Here is a 25,402-nt window from a genome sequence, read left to right on the forward strand (position 1 = left end):
AAGACAGCATGGGCTTATTCAACTTCCTACTACGGCTCGCAGCCGCACTCCAAAACTTCGGGTCAGCCATACTCCTCCCCAGCCAACATCCGTGGTACAAGCCGCCTCCCGACATCAAGTCACACAAACCTGGCACCGTCATCAGTTCACGCGAAATCGACACGAACCTACAGGGCATCCTTCCTCGAGGACCAACGCCGAATGTTCATACGGCATGGCAGTACATGTATAGATCCACAGACAGCCTGGGCAATCCGGTCGCGGATGTTGCAACTTTGCTGGTTCCAAAGAATGCCGATCCGAAGAAGTTGCTGGTCTTTCAGTCCATCTACGATTCGGCAAATGCAGATTGCGGTCCGAGCTACGCCTAGCGGGCAGGAGCCAACACCACATCGATTGACGACGTCCTTTTCGTGAGTGATGTTCGCTCATCGTCTTCGCTCTGAGCTAACATTACACAGATTGCTGCGGCCCTGAACAAAGGCTGGTATGTGCTCGGCGCCGACTATGAATGTCTTGAAGGACATGTCACAGCTGGTGTCCAGTCTGGTTATGCCACTCTTGATGGTGTCCGCGCCGCACTCAATGCTGCACCAACTAATGGCCTCTCGAAACATGCCAGATATGCGTTGTGGGGCTACTCTGGCGGAGCCATTGCTACAGAGTTCGCGGTCGAACTTCAACCGAAATATGCTCCAGAGCTCAATTTCGCAGGCGCGGCCATTGGTGGATTGACTCCAAGCATCGAGACCGTACTCGATACTATAAGTGAAACCAAGTTCGCCGGGCTGGCCATTGCAGGAGTGAAGGGAATGTCGAGAGCATACCCCAACTTTACGCGATGGCTCGACCATTCCCCTGTGCCGTCCAAGAAGGCTCAATTCGAATCAATCGCCAAAGGATGCCTCTCAGGAGCTTCGAAGGCTGCGACCAATATGGACGTGTTCACATTCGTGAAGAACGGCCGAGCAGCGATGAAGGAAGCCATCCCGCGGTCTGTGTTCGAAAAAGGAGGCACGATGGGAGTACATGGTGTCCCGACCATGCCCTTGTTCTTATACCAGGGCGTGATGGACCAGACCAGTCCTATCGGTGAGACTGATAAGCTCTTCGACAAGCTTTGCAAGCACGACGGCGTCAACATTCAGTATCAGAAGGACGTTGTTGCAGATCACGTCTCCGAGGCCCTGCTGGGAAGCTTGGATGCGTTTCAGTGGCTGACTGCACGGCTGGAGGGTAAGGCGATCAAGAACAAGGGCTGCAAGATGAATCGTGTGTTTTTGACAGACTTGGATCCTGGCAGCTTGGATTCGATGGATGCTCATTTCCAGGCGGTCTTCGCGGCATTTTTGGGCCATGGGCTCGGTCGTCCGTGGTGGATCGGATGAGCAGCAATGTCGGAGGTGGTGTGAAGAGCATCAGTGTTCGTCTTTGAGGTTGGGTAGACCGATCGTTCGACATCGAGATGCCTGAGTCGATCACGTATCCGTCCTTCCTTCTCTTCGTGTGTGTTCTCGTGCGTGGTGTTACCACCTGTGCACAATTTATGCTTGCTGTACGCTTTGTGCCACCGTCTCTTCAATGTGTGCCTGCCACGCTCTAGTAGCACCTGCAGTGTCAGTCTGAGGCAGGGCATTGAGAAGCACGACAGCAGCTCGACCACTTATCCCAATGGCTGGGACGGGTCCCTGCATGAACGTCAACCAATGCGGTCTGCATTGTCCAAAACGGGTTACACCATGCTTTGACGATCAAGCCCAGATCGTCCACATGCAGACGGGCTACCAATCAGACATTTCCTATTGGCAGTCGTTACATCTTGCACTGCATGCACAGCTCACCTCCACGCTGCTGCGCTCTAGTGGTGTAGCTTGTGGATGGTCTGATGGAAGAGTCTTCAGAGGCTGGCGTCTGTCAACTGACGCCTTTTGTTCCTCCATTGCACTCACGCGACACGATTGCCATCTTTTGAAACGAAGCTGCTCTTCATCCATAGCATTGGAGGCATCGCTGGACGATCAGCAACATGGGCATTCTGGAGAAGCTTGGTGGCGTCGCCGTTGACCTTTCGGTCATGGCCTGGGACAATGCCATCTTCATCGCCAATCTTCTCACCCCGAAACTCAAGGAAGGAACAGTAGTTCCAAAGGGAGCCCCGGGACACAATCTCACGTGGCCAGAATACGTTCCACCAACGGAGGGCGACTCTCGCTCTGCATGTCCCATGCTGAACGCGATGGCCAATCATGGAATCCTGCCTCACGATGGAAAGAACATCACCTTCAAAGACCTCAATCAAAAAGTCCGCGAGACCTTCAACTTCGCCTCTTCCTTCTGTTTCTTCGTGCCAAACTTCTCCGCCCGGTTCCTGAACAAGTCCTACTCGACTGATCGATTCGACCTCGAGGACCTGAGCATGCACTCTGATAAGGCTATTGAGCACGATGCCAGTCTTACACGACAGGATGCCGCACTCGTCAAGGACCAAAGCAAGCCCGATCTGAAGCTGGTCCATGACCTGTTGAAGGAAGCGAGTGGAAAGACACCAGACGGGTATCCTCTGATGACCAAGGCCGATCTATCCCGAGCACTTTCCAAGCGACGAGCAGATGCGAGGAAGTCGAACAGAGAGTATTCCGAGTCTTTCTTCCACAACATGTTTGGAAGTGCAAAGTACGTTGTGACCATATTCGAACACAGCTCTTGCTAATTCTTGACAGCTCCGCAACCATGTTGACCATCTTCGGTGGACGTATTGAGGACTTGGGGCCTATGTTGACTGAGGAGCGATTCTCCGAGCATTGGGAGCCACGTGTCTTGGACCGCTACGGCCTGACCATGGCCAAGTTCAACGGCACAGTCCTGCCGGTGGAGATGAAGATAGACCCAAAGAAGTACCAGTGAGCGTGAGAATGGCTTTGAGGCGACGATATTTGCGTTCGAGAGGGTGGTAGAAGATGCTTTCACGGCCATGTCGAGCAGCTGCGAGTGGCTCTTTGGAAGCACTGTCGCCAGAAGAAGTTGAAATTAAATCCAGATGCTTGAACACTGGAGTTTGAGACATGCTGTGCGCGATCTCAATGTCGTCAGGACAGAATATGTATGACTCTAGAGTGTGCAATGTTGTTGTCGAGGCACTGTGATTGTTCGTGCGAGCAAGTCAGTTTCTCCCACTCAACCTCTTCCCGGTCGGCCGCGGCACATTGATACGTAGGTACATATTGTTCTACCAAACGTCTGCCCCATCAATAACCACACGGTCGATTAGCTCAGGTTTGTCGCAACAGCCAGCAAGGTTTCGTGAGCATTTGACTAACATCGTTCGCAGTTGGTTAGAGCGTATGTTCTCACATGACATCGGGCCCTCGAGCACGCAACTGACATCGCATCAGGTGGTGCTAATAATTGCTTGTTAACGCCAAGGTCGCGGGTTGTAAGTTGGATCCCAAGACCGTCTCACCACGATCCCGTCTAATACATACCAGCGACCCCCTCATTGACCATTGAATTATTTTTTTTGCTGTTCTACTACCACGAGGTTGACATTTTTTGGCGTTCGAATGGAAGCTGAATCGTAGCATGTGGCCATGCTTCTTGAAGTTTTGGCTGATTAGACATGGTGGAAGCCGAGTCATAACTATAGAAAAGACCGCCTGATCGACAACATCGCGAGGATGGTCTACATGATGCTTTCCTTTCTGTCACATTGACGCCAAAGTAGGCTGCAAAGTTGACGCTTCCAACGATCTGAAGTACGACAGCAAAAGCCTTTTGCCCGGCAGTACGACGACGAGATGCCCCGATGACGAGATGCCTAGGACTGCCCTTCGGAACTCCTGGAGGGTCAGAATACCACGCAGCCTTCAAGATAGCGTCGGATGTCGAGTGGGTCCGAGACAGGGTGCCACACACATCACGCCCAAGAAGGAAATTGTCTCCACAAAGGATTGAACAGGGCCAGGTACTTTCGCGGCGGCCATGCAATTTAATGATACGAAGGAAATGAGACTTCTAATGCAATTCAAAGATCACTCTGAGATGCTCCTCAAGCTCTCGCCCGCCGCGATCCCTGTCCATTCCTCGCATTCTTTCCACAGCTGAAGCAGATATTGAGTTGAATCGCAAGGACATTAGATCAGAGTCGTCGGCTTCGATGGAGGTATTGCTGTGGTCATTTGGCTGCAAGTCTCGGTTTGAGATAGCAGTCGAGAATGGGTGCTTGCTGGCAGTAGCACTAGCTGGGCGAGGCGGCTTGGTGTCGTCTTGACCATTCCCATTGCAGAAGGAGCTGTGATACGGACCTTGGTTGACCACGGCACAGAAATGGGTATGTCTGCGGTCTTCCACGCACCATGGCAAGCACTCTGCTTTGTCAAGCCGTTACCATCTCGGTCCCTCGCTCAGAGCATATCACAAAGTTCGACTCTTTCAAGAGCACTTGATCACTCTTCCTCTCCATCCTCAACGACCCTCGCCTTCTTCACTTGCGTGCTTTCCTCCCCCACCAAAGCCGAGCTCGCACTCAGGCCAACATCGTCCATCGCCTCAACCAACAGCTGGACTTGCTTGAGCTCCAGCACACCCTCCTCCCTCACGATCATGAGCTCCTCGAACATTGTCATCAGCTCCTTGAGCTCTTCCAGCCTCGCCGCCTCCAGCTTTCCAATCTCCTTATCTTGAGCCACAATATCAGCTTTGAACTTCTTGCCTCTGAATAACTTCTGGTCGTAGTAGCCCTGCAGATCAAGTTTCTTGTTGTCTTCGTCGCCCGCTGCTTTGCTCTCATTCGGTGGTACTTCCGCAGCGACCTGTAGCTGCTCCAGCAGCACAGCACATTGATCCGCAAGCTCGACTTGCTCGGTCTCGGCAGCGTTGTAGGCATTGATGAGGGCTTTATGGCGAGTTGGCAAAGTCTCTAGGATATGGCGGAGGCACTTGATTTTGGTTGCTGCGTCGGTTTTGTCGTCTGAGGTGAGAATCTCGTAAGATGGCGCGCCACTTTGCGAGTGCAGGTATATCATCCAAGACTTGAGCTCTTCCTCGATAATGCTGCCAAGCTTCTCAAGGTTGTCGGCGGCTATTGTGGCCCCTGGGTCGACTTCTTGTTCGGTCTGCGCGGAGTCGTCCATGATGTGTCGCTGAAGTGGTGGGAGAAGTGCGTGAGGCTTTGGCTCGGAAGGGTGGAAAGATGAGCACATGCATCGGTGCTGTCAGTCAAACCGGACCTGCTGAGCCGAGATCACTTGCAGCGACAGCGTCGGCACATGCAATTTGCTGCAGCTTCTGAAGTGAGCTTCACTCGTCATCACTCATATCCTCAGTCGCTCAAGTCATCGCTGTCCCAGCCGTCCTCATACTCTTCTGCAATAGTGGACAGGCCATCACAGAGCGCCTCGCGGTCTTCCACTCCTACCATGCGGCGCGCCACATTCTCAACAGCTCTCACATGGCTCGCGATTGCTGTGTTGGTTGTGAGTACAGCATCGATGGCCAGCTTCTGCGGGCGGCCGGGTATCCGAAAGATGCTCGGATAGGATGGAAGTATTGGATGGAGAAGACCAGATTGATGCAGCGATATGCGAGGAGCTTGAGCAGAGAAACGATCGTGAAGGCGTTCGCTCGCATCATGTATCTCAGTCGGAGTCTTCCAAGGTCCTCGAAGGGAGCCAATCTTGCTGAAGAGATGCACTCTTCCTCTGCTCTGTCTGCCAGATGTTGTACCAGGAGACATTTCAGGAAACATGTCGATATCATGCTTGTCATCATCGGAATCGTCGTCGTCATCATGCTCACTGACTCCATTTGTCATGCGAGGATCGTGATGGCCATTAGGTTGGTTCTGCTTCTCTAGATTTGCCACGTCGTCGACCGACAGCGAGCAAGCCGCAATACGACGCATGCCGTTGCCATTAAGCACTGATTCCATGTTGTTGAAAGTGGCTCGGGCATGCTGAGCACTGCGTAGCCGCGTCGCCAGAGTCATTGTCTCCACAGCGGTCGCTTGGAGGGCTGAAGTCTGCCATCTGCTTGTGCCATCAATTGATGCATAGCCCGGTAGAGACCCCGGTATGCTGCCGAGAGGAACATGCAGACTTGCGGACGGATCGAGCGCATATAATGACTGCGCGGCGTTGGCCAAACGCAGCATTTGCTGCTCTCTTGCTGCTCGCTGAGTATCTTGTAGACCAAAGACCCATCGGCAGCCCTTGCCAAGCTCATCTGCAAGACGTTCCACATACTTGGATGCGAACCCTCCCCAAGCATCATCTGTGCCCGAGAAAATCTGAATACCTTGTAACTGATCACACTCTTCCAGGAACAGCCTCAGGTCCCGGTCAAGTAGGTCGTGCTCGCGGTCAAGATTTGCAAACAGCTCCTCGCCCTTTTGCCACTGCTCGAACGGCATCAAAGAGCTATTCAGCTCGTACTCGTTCAGCTGCACAATGCTACGAGGGTGGTAGAATACGTGGTTGCAGTCTGACCAGAATCGAACAGTCTCTGTGGTTAGTGTTGGTGCTTCAAGGCCTGCATCAAGCGCCTGCTGATAGGCGCTGGGAGCAATAGGTGGAAGCTGGAGGGACATCGTACTGCCGCTCCATTGGCCTTCCCGTGCAGGGTCCTCCTGCTGTTGAAGCTGGTACAGGGCATTCTCTCGACGTAAAGTGCCAAATGCTCCTTTCAAGTCGTAAATCAGGGTACGCGGTGTGTACGTTTCGGCACCATCAGCGCCAATGCCAGGACGGAATGAGACATCGTGATCGACTGGAGACTCGTCTTCGCCAGCGTAGGTGAAGTACGATTCCTGAGGGCGGCGTTAGTGACATTGATGCTGAGAGGAAGAGTCTCGCCCGAAGCACTTGCCTTACCTGTGTGTTCCAGTAGTGCGTGCCTAGGTAGTTGGCCTGCTGGCCGAACTGCAGCGTCACAACCTCATGCATGATGCCTGCCGTTCACATGAACATCAACTCGCGTTCGGTATTGATGCAGTGTTGATGGAATCGAGTGGTCTGCAGAAGACTTCACGATCCATGCTGCATGTTCCATCACGTCGGCGTAGGTTTCGGCACTACTATTCCGGCCTCGACACCTCGATCAAGGCGACATTCTGAGTTGAGTGCTACTGTCGCAAGGCTTGTGGCAGTCGCCGACAACGCTATAGTCATGATCGACACAAGATGATCGATCGTCAAGCAGCATGCTGGACTTCATGGACTATGTCCAGCATGCCTTTCACCAAACTTCGCGCTGGAACGTCGACAACAGCTATGCCTCCCTAACGACCACCTCGAACAACTTACTCGACTTTCGCATACCACGAGGCATAAGACTGCACGTATCCTCCTTATCAGCTCCCAACTTCGCAACAAGCTATGTCCTGGGCACCCAAGGTGTCGTCGACGGATCACTCAGCTTCCTGTACACAAGTCTCCCGATCCAAGTCGCGAGTCGGAGCAGCGATATATACCTCACAAGCCTAGCTCGAGGATACAGACATCTCCGAGAGCTGCGGAAACCGGAGCAGAAGGAGCAGAGACAGATCGTGGATAAGGGCGAACACGTCCAGCGCAACAAGGATGCATTGCTGTACGGCAGGCTGTATCTGCCGTCGAGCACGCTGGAAGCATTATATCTCCGACGACTATCCCCAGCACGACTGCTGAGCTTACGGTGCGTCTCTGATGCCACCTTGCCCAGTGGAGGCACGATCCTGGCAACACTGCAGAACGACTTTGGCAAGTACAGTACAGAGTACCTCTACTCCACAGACTCTGCTCTCGTCGGCTTTCGCGGTCTGTACAACTTCGGCTACGACCCACGATATCCCGATCAACAGCCATCCTCACGCCCGCCAGCTCATCCTTGGGATCATCAAAGCGGACGGCTCAGTGCCGGCGCAGAGGCATACTTCAGCCCGCTCAACAAGAGCGGTGGTATCAGCACTGGTTTGAGGTTCACAACTTTATCCACCCATACTGGCTTCCCATACACCATGGCACTGACTGTCAATCCGCTCATGGGAAATCTGAGCTCCACCTACGCAGTCAAAGCAGGTCCCAATGTAGCACTCTGCTCCCGCTTCGACTTCAACGTGTACAGCTACGAAAGTGACGTGGTGGTGGGGCTCGAGCTCTGGCAACGACAGCAGAGTCCCGTAAAGGTGGCATGGGCAGCGGACCGGCTCCGGCATGGATGGCCGAGAAGCGGCGCAAATGTCAATGGCGTGTTGAAAGCGCGCATGGACAATCATGGAAAGGTCGGGCTACTGTGGGAGTGCAGGGCGAAGGAGCTGCTGTTGAGTCTAGGTGCAGGCTTTGATTTGAAACAGAGGGAGAGGATGGTTGGGAGTGTGGGAGTTGAGGTTAGCTATTCGAGTTAGACTGAAGTCCTCACTGGTCTTCCACACCATCAGCCATGTCAAGGCTTCTGTTCCGACTTCTAGGTCCAGAGCCAGTGATGTGTACGCCGCCACATGTTCAAGATGATAGCCAGCACTACCCTATCCCGAGCGGCTGGATGAGACACCTCCGCTGCAAGCTCGCCCTGCACTGCATCCTACCTGCCTGCGAACTCATGTACGTCAGGCAATGAACTGTCGTTCATGCAGTCTATGAATGCATACAACGCCGTTCCATCATTGCTCATTGGCGTCATTACCGCACATATTGCATCAGGCGCACGAGGTAGATTGGCAGCAAACACGTTCACGCACCATGCCCCTGCACGTTCCAACGGATAGCAACATACAGAGGCTTGTCTTGGCGGCGGCATGTCTCAACTTGACGGCCGTCAGGCTTGATGAACAAAGAGGTGGCGGTCAGGAGCCGTCTGCGAACGCTGCCGGCTGCGAACGCTGATGCGAACACGTAGTGCGTGAACGATATTTTACTTTACCCGGTTCTTCTGTGCTGTGTTACCTTTCTTTTCATCCATCTACAGTCACACAGCATACCTACTCGCACACTACCTTTTGCAGACCACGACACTCATCATGTCTTGCGAAGTCGCCAACGCGTCACCGTTTGGTGATCCGAATGAGTGGGGAAAGGTTGAGAGTCCTGGCGGAGGTCTTGATGCCATCGTCAACTTCAATGCTTCATTTTTACCTCAGGATGGTAATACCGTCGATCCGCAGCTCTTCAGCAACAGTCCAGCTCCCAACGAATACCACCACAGCACATACAACGTGCCGTCCAACGGCCTGGACCAGACCCTGTCTGCTGAGCCCTCCCCCTTCGGCGACTACCCAGCGGATTTCAACCAAGCACCTAGCTCACCCTACTTTCCGTCCATCGAACACCCTCCGCAGCAGATCTACCACCCCTCGCCCCTTCGCAACAATGCCTTTCGCCGCTCCGTCTCCGAGCCACCTGGCGGCCCAGATCTCCAACAACCAGGTCCACCACCCATGATGTTCCACCGCGAACACCACTATCTTGGCAAACCCATGCCACGTCAAGCCGTCCAACTCAAATCGCTTCCAAAGGCCAAGCAACAGCGCCCACACCCATACCAGCGCGCCCACACCCGCCGCGTCAACGTACCAGAGCCAGGCCCACCATTTCGTCCAGAACACCGCCGTGCGCATACATCTGGCGGTCGTACAGGTCCCACTTCCAGCCCCATGATGATGATGATGCAGATGCCGCATCAGCAGCAGTACATGCCTCATGCGCCGATGATGCAGGAGCCACAGCAGCAGTTCGTGTCATCGAGGGTTTGCACGCCAGTTCCGGAGATGCCGCAGATTGATCCGGCGTTGAGCGGATCGAGCACGCCAATGCCAGCCTATATGCACAGCAGTCCGAGAAATGCTGTGTCGATCCCGTTGACGGTAGATGAGTTGAGGAGTATGATCTTTGAGGCGGTGCAGAAGGCTGTGGGTGAGAAGGAGAAGAAGGATAGTGTTGCTGGTGTGAGCCCGAGGAACATGGCGGCGACGGTGGAGGATAGAGAGGAGGCTGAGGCTGCGAAGACTGAGGATGCGTAGTAGGTTGCTCGTTCTTGGAGCCAATGGTCTTCTTTGCTGACGTGTTTCCAGATTGGAGGAGTGTGTTGGACGCTCGCATCACCGGCGGAAGACACTGAGGTGTCGTCCGGACGTGTACAAAGATCCGGAATGCCCAGAATGCCATGATCTCAATGTCCTAACTGTCCTCAATCATCCTCATCCTCCTTAACCTTTCCCTGATTCCACACCTCCCAAATCTGATCCATAATCATATCCGCAAACCCCTTCCCCTCCTCGACATCCTCTTTTATCTCCCTCTGCCGTTGCACCTTCCACACATCCCTCTGCTTCGCCAATTCACCCCTGCCCTCTTTCTGCAGCTCCGCGATCACACTTTGCTCTTGTCTCTCCAGATCGTCTCTACCTGGAAGTGGTCGCATTGGCTGCCGACTGACATGCTGCCACACTGACCTTCCAGATGATTCACGGATCAGGTAGTTTGCAGAGTAGCCTGTGACACCGACAAGACCGAGAGTGTAGATGTCGAGCTTTCGGGGTGGGAGGATTGCGAGGATTGGGCAAGCTATTACCGCGGCGAGGGCGGCGTTGTGGACGGCTTTTCTGTAGCGTTCGATTTCGGGGTTCACGGGTTGTTGGGGAGTCTCCTGTGGTTGTGACATGTTAGATGTCAGCTATGGGAGGTGTTTTGTCTAGTGAACATTGCAAAATGATGTTTTGAACTTTTGCGAGATCGAGGTCTTCAAGTCTGATCGTCATGACTAAGATACCTTAGCTTCACTTAGCTTTAGAGTTTCACACTAGCTGAGTGCCAAGAAATGACCGGGCAGACCGCACCCCATGATATCTCCTCATTGCAGCCTACGACGGAGGTTCGAAGAGCAGGAAAGAGAATGAACAGAGTATGACATGTATACAGACCGTTTGTACTGTCTTGCGGACCGCTTTGGAAGTCTAGTGATCGAGCACAACTTTCAGACTTTCCATCACTGCGGAACGTAGCAACATATGCAAAATAAATTTGACTTCCACCAATCAGCGCAGAGGCGATTGAGTAAACTCGATCGAATCATGTCAGGCAACGTAGCAAAGTGGTTAATGCGTGAGTTCTTCCAACGAGGAACTGTTCGCACTTCAATCTTCTAACCCAGCTACAGGTTTGACTCGAATACGCTCTTCGGAGTAACATTCTGATATCAAATACCCTCGGGTGCGCGTAAGTTGTTGTAACCACATCAACTTCTGGTGTGTCCAATCTCTGACATGTAACAGAGGTTCGAGTCCTGGTAAGCTGAACTCGATCTCTTGTCGTTTCTAAACAATGTTCTAACAGCATCGCAGCCGTTGTCGCTACAACCATCCATTGTTTTTGCACTTTTGCCGTGAGATCAGCGAACCCATTGATGAATGTATCTATGAACTATTGTTGTGCTTTTTGCTAGTGTTGCGCGTCGACATAGCAGGCAAAGGCAGAGACGGGCTACGCAACGCTGAGAATGACAGACCTGGTCGCTTCGCAGCATGGACTCATTCATAATCCTCAAATGCGGCCGATTCATGATTGTATACAGCTACATCCTGCTTCGATGTTGCGTCAACGGTCTAAAGAGAAGTAGCGACGGCATGACTGCAAGTATGACAAGGCTGACCTGTACCTCGGTTTCTGTACAGGGCATATCTTGCCAGGAAATCCCTTGATGTGCGTGAGACGTCCTTTGAGACGAATGGTGGAAGCATAAGAACTCTCCAATTCGTGGGTGCTCACGGAAGGCTTGCGCAACGTATGTTGTCCGTCTTCCTGCATGGCCTGGCAACAATCCTTTCCGTGCGACCTGTCCCGATCTGATGGCAAGCAAAGGCCTTGTCTTGTCTCCAGCTGACGACATGCTGTCTATATAGAAGCCTCGTGGGACATCCGAGACACTGCGGCTGAACCCAAAACTGAATCGTGGAACACCCTTGTTTGACAAAATTGTCCGACGGATCTCCACCTCAATTCAAACGTAGCAGGTGGTTCAAATATCGGTCTCTCTGTTCGTGGAGTCCATTGGTGTAGTTCAGCTGCAATGGCTTCTGCTTCGCACGTTGCTACGTTCGTAGCAATCGCTCGGTTTGTTGGGATTGTTTTTCCGGCCTTGTACTGCGGTGTCACCTGTGATTGTGAGTATTCGGGCTGTGTTACAAATCCGCCACATTCTAACCAGGACTCTGTTCGATAGACAGCTTTACGTTTGTTCAACCGATCGTTGACCATGCTCCAAACCAGAAAGTCATGGCGAAGCAGTGGTACTATGGCTACAGAACTGGTTAGTCCGCCATATCATGCCAATACTTGTCGAGCACAGCTGATGTTCAATGCGTCCAGGACCACTCTGGGTGCCACCCCTCGTAGCTCCAGGCACGTTTTCGAACCTATTCCTGGCATACATCGCGAAGGACCCTTTCCAGCAAAACTTCTATCTTGCGGCTGCCATGGGAATCTTCTCCATCCTACCGATCACTTTTCTGTACATGGAGCCAGGGATCAATGGTGCCGCAAAGTGGAAGACTCAAACGCTGCTGAAGGATGAAGGGTTCAGCTTGCCCGAAACCACGATCTTCATGCCTTCTGCAAGAAAGCACGGAGGTACACAGGCGTCCAGAAGATGGGCAGAGAAGACCGATATGAAGGAGCTGATACTACACTGGCGGTTTATCAACAACTTTCGGTGGGTCATTGGCGGCATAGCGGCTGTTCTGAGCGGATACGCCACGCTCTCGCAGCTAGCGGTTTGAGTCGGCCCAAGGACAGGCTGGACGAATTGACAGAGCCGCTCTCAAGACCAAGCATCATTGGTACGAGATCGTAGATGTCGGATCCAGCAAAAGGTCGTGCCTCCGTATGGAGGAAGGTCGTTGTTGGTAGACTAGATTATGCCCGCAATGAAAAGGTTATTGTCGCCATGAGTAGAGTTCGAGCAAAGGTTGCGTTGCCATTCGGACTTGATGAAGCAGCACATAATTGCACAAAGATGATCATGACGATACCGTCCTTCGAAGCCGATATGGTCGTTAATGATGGTGTCTCGTGACGAAGAGAAGATACAATCGCGGAAGGATGTGGGCAAGCGCCAAGCATCCCCTCGTTCAAGGTTCCGCCCACCCAGATCTCGGTCAACCATCTGGTGGGGTTATTTCCATATATGAACGAGCTCATTCCGCGATGGCAGTGCTAGTGACCTATAGAAAGCGCGTTGAAGCACTCTTGCTATTACATGAATCTCTAAAGTGTTCTGTCGACCATGGCTGACCTCAATGACATACCCAAAGCCGAACTTCTTTGGCAACACCCCTCACCCAAGGACTCGAAGCTGTGGGAATTCCTCCAGACTGTCAACAAGAAGCACAACAAGAACTTCCAGACGTACCAGGACCTCTACCAATGGAGTATAGACAATGTGTCCGACTCATGGGGCGATATCTGGGATTACGTGGGCATTCGGGCCTCGAAACCGTACGAGAAGGTTATCTCGGATGAGCAGACAATGTACCCGCGGCCACATTGGTTCCCAGGCGCGAGACTCAACTTTGCCGAGAACCTGCTGTTTCCAACCCAAGCGGTCGACGAGTACAGTCTTGCCGTGATCGCCGCGACCGAAACCACGAGGGAGACGGTGACATGGAAAGAGCTACGAGAACGAGTCCGCAAGGCGCAGGGTGGGATGCAAGCTTTGGGTATCAAGACTGGCGATCGCGTTGGTGGATATGTTGCAAACCATACCAATGCTCTTGTAGCTATGCTGGCTGCTTCATCGCTGGGAGCCATATGGACAGCTGTGAGCCCGGACACCGGCGTTACGGCTGTATTGGACCGCATGGTCCAGATCGAGCCAAGTATACTTGTGACTGATAACGCTGTCATGTACAATGGCAAGACGCATCCTGTGTTGCCCAAAGTCAAAGAGATAGTGGAAAGTCTGCCGACCCTCAAGGCTGTGGTCATCTTTGACACTGTCTCGTCAATGGGATCTGAAGTGGAAGGACTATCCGATCAGTTCAAGCAGAAGGTATACACATACGACAGGTTCACACAATCCTCGGGAGAGTCGACGAAGTTGCACTTCGAACAGCTCGATCCAGATACACCAGTCTACATCCTTTGTTCATCAGGCACGACTGGCGCACCCAAATGCATTGTCCACGGAGCTATCGGCACTCTCATCCAGCACAAGAAGGAACACGTTCTCCAGTCAGACATACGTCCCGGCGATCGTCTCTTCTACTTCACTACCTGCACGTGGATGATGTGGCATTGGCTCGTCTCCGGTCTTGCCGCAGGCGCAACACTGATCCTCTACGACGGCTCCCCGTTCCAGTACCTATCGAACGGCGAATCAGTCAAAGATGATCTCGCCATGCCTAGACTCATCGACGAACTCAATATAACACAATTCGGCACCAGCGCAAAGTACCTTTCCGTGCTCGAGCAACGGAACATATTCCCGAAACAGCAGGGACTGACACTGAAGACACTGAGAGCAATCTACTCAACCGGCTCACCTCTCGCACCTTCGACCTTCCAGTACGTCTACAAAGCCTTCGGTGCCATCAATCTCGGCTCCATCACTGGCGGTACAGACATCATCTCCCTCTTCGGCGCACCATGCCCGCTACACCCTGTCTACATCGGCGAGATCCAAGTCCTTGGCCTCGGTATGGCATGCCAAGCCTGGGACTTCGAAGGCAAAGACGTCAGCAAGAAAGGAGAGCCAGCCGATTTAGTCTGCGTGAAGCCATTTCCTTGCCAGCCAGTCATGTTCTGGGGCAAAGAAGGTGAGGCGAAATACAAAGCATCCTACTTTGAGGAATTCCCCGGCGTGTGGCATCACGGCGACTTCATCCGCTTGAACCCAGAAACTGGAGGCCTCATTATGCTAGGCCGCTCAGACGGTGTGCTGAAACCTTCCGGTGTCCGTTTTGGATCCGCTGAGCTCTATAATGTTCTTTTGAAGCACTTTCCCGATCAAGTTGAAGACGCTCTGGCTATTGGTAGACGGCGAGAACGGGATGATGATGAGACGGTTGTGCTGTTCTTGAAGATGAAGCAGGGTGAGAAGTTCAGTGAGGAACTGGTACAGGGTATTAAGGGTGTTGTGAGGAAAGAGCTGAGTGCGAGACATGTCCCGGGGATGATTGATGAGTGCCCGGACATTCCGGTCACGACGAATGGGAAGAAGATTGAGAAGAGTGTCAAGCAGATTCTGTGTGGGTTGAATATTAAGACGAGCACGAGTGTGGCCAACCCGGAGAGTTTGGAGTTTTATAAGAAGTGGGCGGAGACTCATTGAGGTAGATGTAGTTGTGGATGTTGTAGCAACTCGATACCACAGTATCATAATGCAGTGTACTGCGATGTTCTAGACTAATGCTGCCTCTGGTGTCCGCATGCAAAGCTCTCGCCAGCTATCATTTTCCCTTATGCGACACATCAAAGGCTTGACCTTCACTGCTTCGCATTGATAATATCCACAAACGCCGGCTTCAAGCTAGCACCACCAACAAGGAACCCATCAATATCAGCTTCCTTCGCCAGCTGCTTGCAGTTCTTCTCACTGACACTTCCACCATAGATAATCCTCGTCTTCTCCGCTGCCTCCTTACCCAGATCCTTCGCAATCCACTCCCGGATGTCCTTGTGCACCTCCTGCGCCTGCTCAGTCGTCGCGACCTTGCCGGTTCCGATCGCCCACACAGGCTCATACGCCACGACGACCTTACTCCAATCCTTCACCTCCTTGGCCACAGCGCTGAGCTGCGAGAGCACAACCTCCTTCGTCTTGTTCCCCTCCCTCTGCTCCAACGTCTCACCAACACAGAGAATGACACCCAATCCGCCATCAATCGCTGTCTTCGTCTTAGAAGCGATGAAAGCGTCGCTCTCTTGCAAGATGACGCGACGCTCCGAGTGCCCGATGAGCGTCCAGGTGATGTTGGAGCCCTTGAGCTGCGAGACGGAAATCTCACCGGTGAAGGCGCCGTTGGGCTTGTCGAAGACGTTTTGGGCGGCGACTTCGATGCCCGAGCGGAGGTGCTCGCGGGTTAGGAGCAGGTAGAGGGCGGGTGGGGAGATGACGACTTCGGTGTTTGGGTCGACTTTGGCGGAGTTGAGGTGGGAGACGATTTCTTTGATGGTTGTGATGTCGCCGTTCCTGGTGGGGTGGGGGTTAGTATGGAGGGGGGAAGTGTGGTGGGTGGTACTAACATCTTGAAGTTACCGCCCACGAAGAATTGGCGTGCCATGATTGCGGTGTTAGTCTTTTTTTTGTGGAGTTGGATGTGAAGCGTGGTAGTCTTTGGTGTCGCTATAGTGCTTGTGAGTGTTGTGGTAAGAGTTGTCTCTGTAGCAGAAGAAAAGTTTACAGCAAGACGTGGTCGAGGGGCAGCTGCTTGGTGGGGGTTGTGACATCAAGCTATCGGTGCATCGCCGGTTCTTGGAGGCATTGGCTCGGGATCAAGCTGCTGCCATCGGATGAGATCGGAATCGATGTTGTAGCAGACGCCTCCAAGTAGCACTATGATGGTCTAGAGTAACGTACGGGAAGTTCGAAGTTGTGTTACTATGTGCCGCGCTACTTTTTCCACCGTACCAAAGCGCTGTCCTGCCTCGAAGGGGCACAGAAATTCCATGCTTGTCTGACTCGTGGACGATCGTACAGCTGATAGCATTACCCGATGATACATACCTACCAGTACCACTACTAGTACACCCATGCTGCACCGACGCTGTTTGTTACTGTCAAGGGAAGAAAGACATCCAGTACAGTAGCAGATAAGCAAGAAGGGAAACGGAGCCTCCCGAGATCTTTCTCTCCCTTTGCACTTCCTGTGCGTTGGTGCTGATCGTACAGTTTCGCAGCGCGAGCCGAGCTTACCCTTGAGGAGGTAGTCCGACTCACCGTTGGGTTTGCACACATCCTATTCTCCAGTGTGGTCGATCGAGGTGCTGTAAATCTGTTGTGAGTGCGGTGAGCTGTCTCGATCAGTATACTTACCTCAGGATGTTAGATTTTCAAGGGGATGTCTTACCATCTTGCTCACGGGTATGCAAGGTGAGCCTAGTATCGCCGTCTTTGTCGCGAGTCGTCGTAGCCGCCTCCTTCGTATGGTCGCTTCTGGCCGCTGTTGTAGTCGCGATCACGGTCTCGGTCTCGGTCGTTGTATCGTCCACCTCCCCGTGGAGGCAATGGTTCGAGATTGGCGTTTCGAGAGCCACCACGATCATCGTATCCTCCTCCGCCGTAACCTCCCCTACCACCGCCCCTACCACCGCCCGGCCCGCGAGGACCTGCTGGGGCGCCGTCGGGCGGTGCGCCGTTTTGATAGCCAAGGCCACCGCGTCCGCCAAACCCGCGATCTCCTCGGAATCCACCACCTCCCCTGCCCCCACGGAAACCGCCGCGATCGAAGCCTCCCCTAAAGCCTCCGCCGCGACTGAATCCGCCAGGACCAGGAGGAGGACCGTAGCCAGAGGGCTTGGGCATCGAGCTCTTGGTGTAGTGTCTGCCACCTAGACCTCCGCCGAACCGTCGTGGGCGCCAGCCAGACACGGTACGGCCTCGTTCGACATCGACCAACACTCGGCGACCTCTGATCGTGAGATGCTCGCAGTCTTTGTAGGCAGCTGTGAAGCGTCAGTAATGTCCGAGTCAGTAGATGATTTGTACGTACTCTTCATGTCCTTCTCTTTCTCGAACAGAACAAATGCATAACCCTTGGATTTTCCCTTCTTAGATGAGTTCTCACCGTTGTCCTGCACGATGCGGACTCGCTCGATGGGACCAAAGCGACCGAGTTCCCTTTCCAGATCCTTGGTGCCAGCATCATACGGTAGCCTACCCACGAAAAGCGTCTTGAAAGCATCACCACGAATATTGGGGTCCTCGGCCGGCTTGTAAAGATCTTTGTGGTCGTGCTCCATCAGTCTCTTCTGCTTCTGTTGTTTCTCCAGCTTGGCGTTCTCCTTTGCCTGCATGGCCGAGTCCGTCACCACATCATCCTTCTCAGCCTCGACCTTCTCCTTGAGCGCTGGCAAAAAGGAAGCGATGCCATCGACGGCGTAGGTGCGGCGCTCTTCTGGAGCGAAGTCGTGGTGAGGCAGGTATCGGAGCGGTGGTCGTGGCTGGAAGAGCGCAAGGAGATTTGGCGGGAGTTGCGCGGTCATGGTTGCGGTATGGTGGTAGCGAGGCTATACAGCCTGCTTGTGTGTGATATCGGCCTTCTTGATCGCCGCCTACAATGCTATCCGTGATGATATTCGAGTGAAGCTCTCGATGGCGCGACGTGGTACTCGGCGCGCACGTGAGGTGACGATGCGCGTAGGGCTGGAACGATTCAGTCGCGCTGCATTCACCAGATTAGCTGCCGCTGGAAATATTGTTCAGCGAGTAAAGGCAGTGGCGATGGCGGCCGCGCAATTGCGACTGTGAGTTGGGGATCGAGGAAAGGGAGAAGCAGCTGGGTGAAGCCGAAAGTCTCAATAGCGCGTAGACGCCAAGACAATCATCAGGTTGGCAGGAAGCATCATCTTCGACAGTACATACTCCTAGCATTACGTAGAACCTCTGCAGTCTGCCATTCACTCGACGGCCGACCTTTGTGCGATATTGCGACTTACAGGACGACGACATCGAAATCGCAAGTGGCAGAGCACGACCAGGATTGTCCAAGCTGGCGCATAAGTGACGTGCATAACTGCATGAGGAGCGCGAACATCAACTTCTTCCTCTTCGACTTGCACAACCGATGAGTCCGTCATGATCTCGAGGCTGCGGTCCTCGCGGCTGGTCTCCTCTGCTCAACGGACATCTACGACCCTCGCCCGACCAACATCCCACAATGTAGCATCAATCTACAGCAGCAGCACTCTTGCTGCCAAACGATCAGTCTCGCTCGTCGCCCTATCTGGATCCAGAACGACACTCCGAAGATGGCAACAACGGAACGCGTGGCCGATGGGCGCGAATGGCATCCACAATCTGCCAGCCGTTCGGCACGCTTCCTTTGCGCGAGTGATACCCCAGCTGGCCATGAAGCTCATACGCATACCTGCCATGTTCGGCGCAGCGATGATTGGAGGCATGGCATACTTACAGTATCAGGCCGCACAGGGTTGGACATGGGCAACGAAGGCGCTTGGAGAGGCAAAGGATACCGCGAGCTCAACGGCAAACAGCTTGTATGATGGCTTTGGCAGTGTCTTTGGGCAGATTGGAAAGGGCTTTGACAAGACAAAAGATGAAGTCAAACGTGTTCAGATGCCGCAGTGGATGAAGGACATCTATGAAGGCAGAGCTGGACAGGAAGAAGGTGGTGAAGGAGGCAGCGGAGGTCCCAACGAGCCCAAAGAGAGCGGCACTCGTGCAGGTACTGCTGCTGCCGGCGCTGCTACTGCAGGAGCCTTTGCGCTGGATTCTGAAGGCGAAGAAGACACAAGACCTGACGATGTTGCTGCAAGAGACGACCAGATGATGCTTTTGACAAGAAAGATGATCGAGATCAGGTCGCTGCTGCAGACAGTCGACCAGGGTGATACTTTGACGCTTCCGTCGATCGTTGTGGTAGGGTCGCAGTCGTCTGGCAAGAGTTCCGTGCTGGAAGCCATTGTTGGACACGAATTCTTGCCCAAAGGCTCGAACATGGTCACACGACGACCGATCGAGCTTACCCTGGTCAACACACCAAAGGCACATGCAGAATATGGCGAGTTCCCGGCTCTGGGACTTGGACGCATCACAGACTTCAGCAACATCCAGAAGACCTTGACAGATCTGAACCTAGCGGTGCCAGAGACCGAGTGTGTGTCGGATGATCCAATTCAACTTAGGATATACTCTCCCAACGTGCCTGATCTTTCACTTATTGACTTACCTGGATACATTCAGGTAGAAGCCTTTGATCAGCCGACGGAGCTTCGAACTAGGATCCAGGAGCTTTGCGACAAGTACATCCAGCCACCGAATGTTATTCTGGCTATCTCCGCTGCAGATGTCGATCTTGCTAACTCAACTGCCTTGCGAGCGGCTCGCAGAGTCGACCCTCGCGGTGAGCGGACCATTGGTGTCGTCACGAAGATGGACCTGGTCGACCCAAAGAGAGGCGCTCAGATTCTGTCAGACAAGAACTACCCTCTGAGACTGGGTTATGTCGGTGTGGTCTGCAAAGTACCCCAAGAGTCGAGGTCGCTCTTCTCAAGAGGTTCTGCCAGCATCACAAGCCTCATCACAAAGAACGAGAAGGCTTTCTTCGGCGCTCACCCAGAAATATACGGTTCTGATGCGCAATCGAACGTCACGGTCGGCACGCCCGCTCTACGCAAGAAGCTTATGCACGTTCTGGAGTCTACGATGTCTGCTTCCTTGGAGTCTACCAGCGAGGCAATCCAGCACGAATTAGCGGAGGCATCGTACGAGTTCAAAGTGCAGTACAACGAGCGACCTTTGAACGCAGAGAGCTACTTGGCAGAGTCTCTGGACGCTTTCAAGCATGGCTTCAAGCGATACTCTGAGACCTTCGGTAAGGCCGAAGTTCGTGAGATCGTGAAGCATGAGCTTGATCAGCAAGTGTTGAACCTGCTTGCACAGAAGTACTGGAACAGACCAGTCGAAGACCTGAGGCCGATGGAGCAGTCGGCAGAAGGCGTGCTGGAGCCACTTGAGAATCTACCAAAGGCAGATCCCGAGAACCCATTGTGGCATCTAAAGCTTGACGCCTCGACATCGACTTTGACCAAGCTCGGCATTGGCAGACTTGCCACAACAGTCACGGCCCAAGCGTTGCAGTCCGCCGTGCAGGAGCTTATCTACAGCACGCCGTTCTCCACACATCCCTTTGCGGTGTCTGCCATCACCCAAGCTTCGGAGAACATCCTTCGCGATCTCAGCTACGATACCAGCGATGAGCTGGAGATTTGCGTGAAGCCATACAAGTATCGTGTGGAAGTCAACGACTACGAGTGGAAGCAAGGCCGTGAGAACATTACTCGTGTGCTCAAGGATGAGCTCAAAGATTGCGAGACTGCCTTCAAGGCTGTTGAGGACCAGATCGGTGGCAGAAGGAAAGCGAAGGATGTCCTCGCCTTCATCGACCGGCTCCGGAAAGGCGAGATAGTCCTCGAAGGTAATGGTGTCGGTGGCGCCGGTGGCTTCAGCGCGGCCCTCCTCGAGAAGGGCAAACAAGCGCTCTTCCTCCGAGACCGCTCCGACATCCTACGAATGCGTCTCGCAGCCGTGAAAAGCAAGCAATGCGCCCAGCCGAAGAACAAATACTACTGCCCCGAAGTCTTCCTCGACGCAGTGGCTGATAAACTCACCTCAACCGCCGACCTCTTCCTAGACGCCGAGCTCCTGAGCAAATTCTACTACCAATTCCCTCGCGTCCTAGAAAAATGGGGCCGCGAGCTCGACGAGAGCACGATAGAGCGCTTCGCACGAGAGGATCCTAAGATCCGACGGCATTTGGATGTCGTGAAGAGGAAGGGGTTGCTGGAGCATGTTTTGAAGGAGATGGAGAGTTTGAGGTTGCTGGAGGCGAGGGAGAAGAGGCAGAGTTCCAGGGGGACACAGACCGAGGAGGGGGCGAGGAGGAGGAAGGGGTGGGGGTTGTTTTGATGTGTAGTTTCTTCTTTGCAGAGGGCGTTTTTTGGAGTTGAGACACTGATCGAGCGAGCGAGTGATCTTTGAGGGTGGAGAATGATACCATGATTGCGACAAGGGTGTGCATAGCGAGCTTTGTGTTCCGTTCACAACTTATTCTAATCCGGGCTGCTTTCAACTACTGTACGTTTCTGCACGTGCCCTGTTGTTCATCTGCTGTAACCCGTCCGCCCAGCTCATCGGCGGGAATCGGCGTCTAGATCTAACGGATTCCTGATATTGAGCTCATGGTTTATGAGTAGCAGAGAAGATATCCACGATCCATGGCGCAGACGTCGCCGCTTCGTTCAAGTACTGCAGGCAACAAGCACAATGAAGCCGGATTGTCTGCCCCAAAGTGCATCAGAAACATGGCGAGCTGGGAACGCTCCACTAGAAGACGGTGGAGAAGCACGAGAAACGTCTGCGGGAAACTGTTCATTCGCTGCCGGATCGTAGTATCCTGTAGATTCTCTAATTCGACCTATGGGTAGCACTGATAGCCGTCCCATCTACGCGATGTAGGAGTACATATTCCCTTCCTCCCGCTCCATATAGTCTTTCTCAATCAGCCGATCAATATTCTTCTTGATATCTGCAACTGCCAAGACACCCCTACTCATCGTGGCTTTGATGACTTCCGATACAAGCTCCTGGTGCGATATCGTCTTGCGGCCCTTGAGGATCCGCACGATTGCGGCCTGGCACTCGAAGTTGCGGTCCTCTGCAACTCGCATGTGTGTTTCCTTGTTCTCTTGTTTGGTCTCCTTGAGCTGTACTTGGTTGATCTTGACGCGGTATTTGGGGTGCTCGAAGTTGGGGTTTATGGAGAATGTGTCTGTATCGTTGACGTCTTTGCCTTTGGGGTGCTTGGTCAGAGGACGAAGCTTGGCGCAGGCAAGGGATTGGAGAGTGCGTTTGACTTCGGGTTCGGCTGTGGCGTGTTAGCATGATTATTGACTGCATAGTGATCTGTAGGTGATTGACTTACGCAAACCAGTCTCGGCCAAGATGTGTGAATACTGGAGTTGATCGTTCTCGCCGAGACCGTTGAATAGCAGCAGGACGATAGCCTGGAAGCTGGACACGACGAGCTCCTTGCTACCCTTGCTGAACGTGGCCTTCATCTGGCAATGCGCCAGCGCATGCTTCCAATCAAGCTTGCGGCCAGTGTGTTTACTCTTGTAATGTAGTTCGAAGTCATCAATGGCGCGCTTGATGTTGACCGGTACATTGACCGGGATGTCAGGATATGTAGGCCATGCTGCCGCTGACAGGATGTTGACACTCAAATCGACGTTCTTGCCCTTCTCGTACCCGACTCGGTCCTCGAGACGTTGCTTGTAGGACTGCATCTCCTCTCTAGCAAGCTCAACATCCTTGAACATCTGCTCGAGGTTTTGCGTGAAGCCGCTGCCACATTCAGTCTTGAGACGGGTAAGCATACTACGCTCAGCATCCGCAGAAGCACTTCTTGCCATGAGTAATCTTCGTGCAAGATCCTTCTTGTAGAATGCTTCGAAAACAGCCTTCCCATGCACGAACCGGAAAAGATCCAGGACTTGATCGAGTTGTATGTTTACTTCGGCGTCTTCGTCCACGTCCCCATCCTCGTTGTCGTCCTCTGCATCAGCTTGACCTGGAGGCGCAGTGATGCTCGACGATCTTCGAGCTGTGAGCACTTCGGGTATTGCCTTCGCGCCACCTCGTAGTAGTTGGTCAACATATTTCGCAATCATCTCGCCCACCTTCGTGTTGTCTGTTCCCCAAGTGGCTTCGCCCTTCTTCGTCTTGTTAATGAAAGTCTCGAAACTCTCTCTGAGACCATGACCCAGGCCTTCGTCGCGCTTGAAGGACGTCCGCCATATCAGATCGAGCCTGCGTTTCAGTGACAGCAGCCGAACAACCATGTCTTCTTCAGGCCCAAACACGATACTGGTTCCTTCTTCGCCAACCCACTTTTCGAACGCAGGACGTAGCTTTCCGCCGAGTCGCCTTCGGTCAAGCAGCGAGTATAATGCTGTAAGATCTGACATGGCGTTGTTGTCGAGCAGTGACTTTAAAGCCTCGTACTCTGTCAGGTCGGTCTCTTTTTGCTCAACAAGATGATCTTCCAGTAGGGTCAGCAGATCCCGCCTCGTGCTGCTATCCATCTGGAAGTCTTCGCATCGTTTCATTTCCTTGGCAATCAGGTCTTCTGACAGAGCAATATACTGCGGGATGCTCTTCTCGCCAATCATGGTGTTCGACCACTCATCGATGTACTGCTGACTTAGCCCCAAGAATCTCGACTCGAACGACGATGTGTATGTTCCAAGGGCATGGAGCATATCCACTGTCTGCTGGAAGAGGTCTTGGTCTAGCGCCTGAGTCTGCGTTCGGTCAGCCGCAACGAGATCGCAGGCGCCATCAACGATTTTCGATTTGAGGCCTTCATTACTGAAGACGGCCTGTCGGAACGGCTGAGGCGCAAATTGTTCCAGAGTCGGCTTACTCGACTGGAGAAGATATGACCTGTCCATGAAGAAGAATATCGCCCGAACCGTGGTCATTTGTTGTGTCCACTTTGCCCACTCTGCGATTACGGCCTTCAGTATGGTAACGTTGTCCGATCCTGTCTTCTCGAGTAACGGATCTCGCATATCTCTTTCAACATGACTCCGACATCTGCCCTCCAGCCGCGAGAAGAGTGTCGACGCTCCACCTTGGTTGCAGACATTCTGCACGCCACGGTACAAGTCTTCTTTGCTGAAGCCGCTTTGCCCATCCTTGAAGATGATGGTCAAAGCTTCGTCAAGCGATCGCCAGATCTTCTCCAAGTATGCCTTGCTGTCCCAGCTTGTGTTTGTCTTTAAGTTCTTGACTACCAGCTTCTTGGCCCCAGTATGCGGATTGAGGCCTGGCTTGTTCATACGTCTGGGTGCAATCGGAGAAGAGCCATTGGTGAGGTCTACCACAGTGGACCCGTTTGCCACGGGCGATCGGGAGGTGAAGGAATACATCTCGCTACGAGCCAGGGCACCAGGTGGAGTCAAGGGAGGGACAGTGCTATCTGCTTTGAGTCGCTTCTTGCTGGGCGAACTGGGTGAGCAGCTGTGATTCGGCTTCTGCTGGGTCGAGAACAAGGACTTAAGAGTCTGCTGGCTCGATGTATCCTCTGCTCCAGCTACAGCTTGTCGGCTGGGTCGCTTGCGTTTGCGGTCGGTTTGCTGGTCGGACGTCGCACTATGGACGCCAGGGGTTTCCTTCATGTGTTTATGGCCGTCAGGTGCCTGGGAATGCTATCGAATTGCACTTCGCAAGGCTGATGTTGTAGAGAGCAACTCTTGCCTCTTCACCATGTCGATAAGCTGCATGAGCCTCGGAGATAGTGACATTCATGGCGGGAAAGCCCGTGCGACATTCGTGTCAAACTCGCGTTTCACAGCAACGACATCGAAGACACCACATCATCGACCGTGCTGTTGAGCAAGCATCCACTCACGCCAATGACACACGCAATATTGAAGCATTGGCAAGTCTGTCGACGAACCCTCCTTGCAGCAGGTTCAGATCAGCTTTCTCACAAATCGACTGGTCACGTCGTGAAATGCGACGCGAGATGAGCCTCCTGCCATCCATCGACGACTCTGCTGTCACAAAGTAGCCAACAGTGAAGCGGAAGATCGGTCAAAGAAGCACGATGAATTGTAGGAATGATTGTTGCACGATTAAGCTGGGAAAGCGTTCTTCAGCCTTAGTGCTTTGTACTCTCGTAAGCGTGCTT

At 53.2% G+C, this 25,402-nt stretch overlaps 13 protein-coding genes across 13 annotated transcripts; 7 read left to right on the forward strand and 6 right to left on the reverse strand.

The window, feature by feature from the left end:
* Positions 1-8: 8 nt before the first annotated feature.
* CLAFUR5_02501 (Lipase A) lies at positions 9-1,388 on the forward strand (the record flags this gene model as incomplete). The annotated part of the gene is made up of 3 exons (XM_047901649.1): positions 9-354; positions 379-413; positions 462-1,388. 3 exons carry the CDS (start codon positions 9-11, stop codon positions 1,386-1,388), a joined length of 1,308 nt encoding a protein of 435 aa, XP_047758389.1.
* Positions 1,389-2,026: 638 nt separating this feature from the next.
* CLAFUR5_02502 (Putative sterigmatocystin biosynthesis peroxidase stcC) lies at positions 2,027-2,904 on the forward strand (the record flags this gene model as incomplete). The annotated part of the gene is made up of 2 exons (XM_047901650.1): positions 2,027-2,673; positions 2,721-2,904. The coding sequence occupies 2 exons, from the start codon at positions 2,027-2,029 to the stop codon at positions 2,902-2,904; spliced, it is 831 nt and encodes a 276-aa protein (XP_047758392.1).
* A 1,538-nt stretch (positions 2,905-4,442) lies between these two features.
* Positions 4,443-5,198, reverse strand: CLAFUR5_02503 (uncharacterized protein; the record flags this gene model as incomplete). Its single annotated transcript, XM_047901651.1, has 2 exons — positions 4,443-4,652; positions 4,686-5,198. The coding sequence occupies 2 exons, from the start codon at positions 5,196-5,198 to the stop codon at positions 4,443-4,445; spliced, it is 723 nt and encodes a 240-aa protein (XP_047758391.1).
* Positions 5,199-5,317: 119 nt separating this feature from the next.
* CLAFUR5_02504 (uncharacterized protein) lies at positions 5,318-6,938 on the reverse strand (the record flags this gene model as incomplete). Its single annotated transcript, XM_047901652.1, has 2 exons — positions 5,318-6,802; positions 6,867-6,938. 2 exons carry the CDS (start codon positions 6,936-6,938, stop codon positions 5,318-5,320), a joined length of 1,557 nt encoding a protein of 518 aa, XP_047758386.1.
* Positions 6,939-7,195: 257 nt separating this feature from the next.
* Positions 7,196-8,377, forward strand: CLAFUR5_02505 (Mitochondrial distribution and morphology protein 10; the record flags this gene model as incomplete). Its single annotated transcript, XM_047901653.1, has 1 exon — positions 7,196-8,377. One exon carries the CDS (start codon positions 7,196-7,198, stop codon positions 8,375-8,377), a length of 1,182 nt encoding a protein of 393 aa, XP_047758385.1.
* Positions 8,378-8,989: 612 nt separating this feature from the next.
* CLAFUR5_02506 (uncharacterized protein) lies at positions 8,990-9,988 on the forward strand (the record flags this gene model as incomplete). The annotated part of the gene is made up of 1 exon (XM_047901654.1): positions 8,990-9,988. The coding sequence occupies one exon, from the start codon at positions 8,990-8,992 to the stop codon at positions 9,986-9,988; it is 999 nt and encodes a 332-aa protein (XP_047758388.1).
* Positions 9,989-10,155: 167 nt separating this feature from the next.
* CLAFUR5_02507 (uncharacterized protein) lies at positions 10,156-10,629 on the reverse strand (the record flags this gene model as incomplete). Its single annotated transcript, XM_047901655.1, has 1 exon — positions 10,156-10,629. The coding sequence occupies one exon, from the start codon at positions 10,627-10,629 to the stop codon at positions 10,156-10,158; it is 474 nt and encodes a 157-aa protein (XP_047758387.1).
* A 1,404-nt stretch (positions 10,630-12,033) lies between these two features.
* CLAFUR5_02508 (uncharacterized protein) lies at positions 12,034-12,742 on the forward strand (the record flags this gene model as incomplete). The annotated part of the gene is made up of 3 exons (XM_047901656.1): positions 12,034-12,127; positions 12,187-12,273; positions 12,333-12,742. The coding sequence occupies 3 exons, from the start codon at positions 12,034-12,036 to the stop codon at positions 12,740-12,742; spliced, it is 591 nt and encodes a 196-aa protein (XP_047758384.1).
* A 506-nt stretch (positions 12,743-13,248) lies between these two features.
* Positions 13,249-15,294, forward strand: CLAFUR5_02509 (Malonamoyl-CoA synthetase vrtB; the record flags this gene model as incomplete). Its single annotated transcript, XM_047901657.1, has 1 exon — positions 13,249-15,294. One exon carries the CDS (start codon positions 13,249-13,251, stop codon positions 15,292-15,294), a length of 2,046 nt encoding a protein of 681 aa, XP_047758383.1.
* Positions 15,295-15,449: 155 nt separating this feature from the next.
* On the reverse strand, positions 15,450-16,246 carry CLAFUR5_02510 (Triosephosphate isomerase; the record flags this gene model as incomplete). Its single annotated transcript, XM_047901658.1, has 2 exons — positions 15,450-16,155; positions 16,209-16,246. 2 exons carry the CDS (start codon positions 16,244-16,246, stop codon positions 15,450-15,452), a joined length of 744 nt encoding a protein of 247 aa, XP_047757619.1.
* Positions 16,247-17,061: 815 nt separating this feature from the next.
* Positions 17,062-18,167, reverse strand: CLAFUR5_02511 (U1 small nuclear ribonucleoprotein; the record flags this gene model as incomplete). The annotated part of the gene is made up of 2 exons (XM_047901659.1): positions 17,062-17,627; positions 17,675-18,167. The coding sequence occupies 2 exons, from the start codon at positions 18,165-18,167 to the stop codon at positions 17,062-17,064; spliced, it is 1,059 nt and encodes a 352-aa protein (XP_047757620.1).
* Positions 18,168-18,759: 592 nt separating this feature from the next.
* On the forward strand, positions 18,760-21,612 carry CLAFUR5_02512 (uncharacterized protein; the record flags this gene model as incomplete). The annotated part of the gene is made up of 1 exon (XM_047901660.1): positions 18,760-21,612. The coding sequence occupies one exon, from the start codon at positions 18,760-18,762 to the stop codon at positions 21,610-21,612; it is 2,853 nt and encodes a 950-aa protein (XP_047757617.1).
* A 536-nt stretch (positions 21,613-22,148) lies between these two features.
* CLAFUR5_02513 (Cullin-4B) lies at positions 22,149-24,887 on the reverse strand (the record flags this gene model as incomplete). The annotated part of the gene is made up of 2 exons (XM_047901661.1): positions 22,149-22,570; positions 22,628-24,887. 2 exons carry the CDS (start codon positions 24,885-24,887, stop codon positions 22,149-22,151), a joined length of 2,682 nt encoding a protein of 893 aa, XP_047757618.1.
* Positions 24,888-25,402: the final 515 nt, after the last annotated feature.

Source organism: Fulvia fulva, chromosome 2 (assembly GCF_020509005.1).
Source record: "Fulvia fulva chromosome 2, complete sequence".
In the NCBI taxonomy this organism is placed as follows: domain Eukaryota; kingdom Fungi; phylum Ascomycota; class Dothideomycetes; order Mycosphaerellales; family Mycosphaerellaceae; genus Fulvia; species Fulvia fulva.